The following is a 2,058-nucleotide window of genomic DNA, read 5'->3' on the forward strand; positions in this document are numbered from 1 at the left end:
TGAGAGTGCCAAGAAACTGTTTGATGAAATGCATGAGAGAACTGTTCCCATGTAAAATATACATTGATGGCTTCTTTGACCTGTGAAAAAAAACTAACAGGCCAAATGATTTACAAAGATATACACTTAAACACATGAAAAAGAAAAAGGCAAAATAAAAGATCACTGAACACCAAATAGCTTCTGTTCTATGACACATTCCTAAGAGGTACCCTTGAGACCATGTTATATCTATGTTTACTTCTACCATTTGATATTATTCATAATCATAAACAAAACCTATGAAACTATTAGCTTAGACTTGAATCTGCACTTTCTTATGAGGAGAGGTGACCCTAAAAATATGTTCCTCTCCAGTGCAGTTGTCCACTTGAACAATCCAACGACTCCTCCTTTGTTCAATCCTGTGATTATTATTTGGATCTATTTTGGCCACCAACAACCCTTCTCCAATGGGTAAAAATGATGCTCTTAGTTGTCTCCATCTTGAAGCTCTGTGCTTAACATTGTATCCAACCACAACTGCACCGTCTCTACTAGCACCTTTAAATGCTGCTAGAAAAGCTTCCCTTGCATTACCAATGTCACAATCCACAAGCACAAAATCAGCACCTTTGTAATCTCCTAGCAGAAGGCTTCTCACATCTCCTTCAACAAACTCAACATGATCTGCATAAACTCCTAGATCTTTTCTCAATGGTTTTGTCTCTGTTTGATCACAACATACACATATCACACGGCCACCGGTTTGATGAGCCGCTGCAGCCAGAGCAAGTGTGGCCGAACCGGCTACACCTGCTCCGGCCACCACCATGAGTTGTGCATTGTTTCCTGCTGCAAGAGCAGATATGAACTCTGCCACATCAGGTTCTTTGTCTCTTTTGGCCTGCAAAAACACAGCAAAAACTATGATAAATGAGGGTCGAAGATCACTCCGATATAATACCAATAAGATATGAATCAAACTCGAAAAACTTTAAGATTTGTATAAATTTTCTTCCTTGTATAATACTGCACTTTTATGAATTTTCTTTCTTATATAATACTGCACTTTTTTATTTTTATCTGAGACTTAAATTCACATTTAAATTTTTCTGACCATGATATCACTGATTAGTTCCACAACAGAATTTAACAGTATACTTAACTCACAGTATTCAAAACCTTAACATTATATCATTTTTACTTATGATGTTCAACTCAAGAATATGTTACACATACCCTCTTCCTTTAATCCACATAGACATCTTTTAATAAACAAAATTATGCAGATTAACCAGGTTTTATAGCAGATAATATCTAAAATACAGTAATTAACCTTAACAGTTTACAGAACATAACATATAAGTCATTCCCACATCTTAATGTCCAAAAATGCTACATCACTCATGAATCAAGATTAAATCAAGATTAAAGATAACTTATAATCACTCTACTACTCTAACCTAATAGACACCTTAAGAAACAAAACCAGGAGTTACCAGATTCATCACCTTGATTATTAGATCCCAACCAAATCATGACTACAACAAATCTCATGGGACAAAAGAAACAAAGTGACATAAGACAAACCCATGTCAGATATTGGTGCTGGTTCTTACCATTTTGAGTGCTTGAAGATAAGCTTTCTTGGCATTTTCAGGGGACCAATTGGCCATGTCGTTGATGTGTTGGTTTCTCTGAAATGGGAGATTTCTTTGAGTAGAACTTTGAGGTAGCTTTGATGTGTGAAAATGGTTGCTTCATGTTGGTGAAGAGGTACCAAGGTTATACATATATAGTAATAATAATAAATGTGGTGAGAAAACCATAGCTTATCTCTGCTACTGGCATTGAATATTTTAGACTTTTTGAGTTTGGAAGCAACTGAGGGAGGCCGTTATCGTAGATTCTCAAAATTCTGCCGTCCAAACAGGCGCCATTAATGTTCAAAGTCTCGTTACAAAATAAATATGATTCAATTTTGCAAATTAGATTCTCCTTTCTCATACAAACGCTACAAAGACATCATACAACACATTATTTTGAATATTCTTTCAGGATTCATGGTAAAATTCC

At 35.6% G+C, this 2,058-nt stretch overlaps 1 protein-coding gene across 1 annotated transcript; it reads right to left on the reverse strand.

Moving 5' to 3' along the window:
* On the reverse strand, positions 1–1,828 carry LOC114167194 (uncharacterized). The gene is made up of 2 exons (XM_028052201.2): positions 1,602–1,828; positions 1–886 (listed from the first exon to the last, which is right to left on the reverse strand). Exons 1-2 carry the CDS (start codon positions 1,656–1,658, stop codon positions 296–298), a joined length of 648 nt encoding a protein of 215 aa, XP_027908002.1. The 5' UTR covers positions 1,659–1,828; the 3' UTR covers positions 1–295.
* Between the last annotated feature and the right edge of the window lie 230 nt (positions 1,829–2,058).

The sequence above is a fragment of the Vigna unguiculata genome, chromosome 10, assembly GCF_037176805.1.
Source record: "Vigna unguiculata cultivar grain cowpea cultivar isolate G323 ecotype 2 chromosome 10, ASM3717680v1, whole genome shotgun sequence".
Classification (NCBI taxonomy): domain Eukaryota; kingdom Viridiplantae; phylum Streptophyta; class Magnoliopsida; order Fabales; family Fabaceae; genus Vigna; species Vigna unguiculata.

Coding starts and splice junctions, on each gene's coding strand:
- LOC114167194 (XM_028052201.2), bottom strand. CDS start 1,658: ATGGCCAATTGGTCCCCTGAAAATGCCAAGAAAGCTTATCTTCAAGCA. Junction 887..1,601: donor ATCTTCAAGCACTCAAAATG/GTAAGAACCAGC, acceptor GTGTTTTTGCAG/GCCAAAAGAGACAAAGAACC.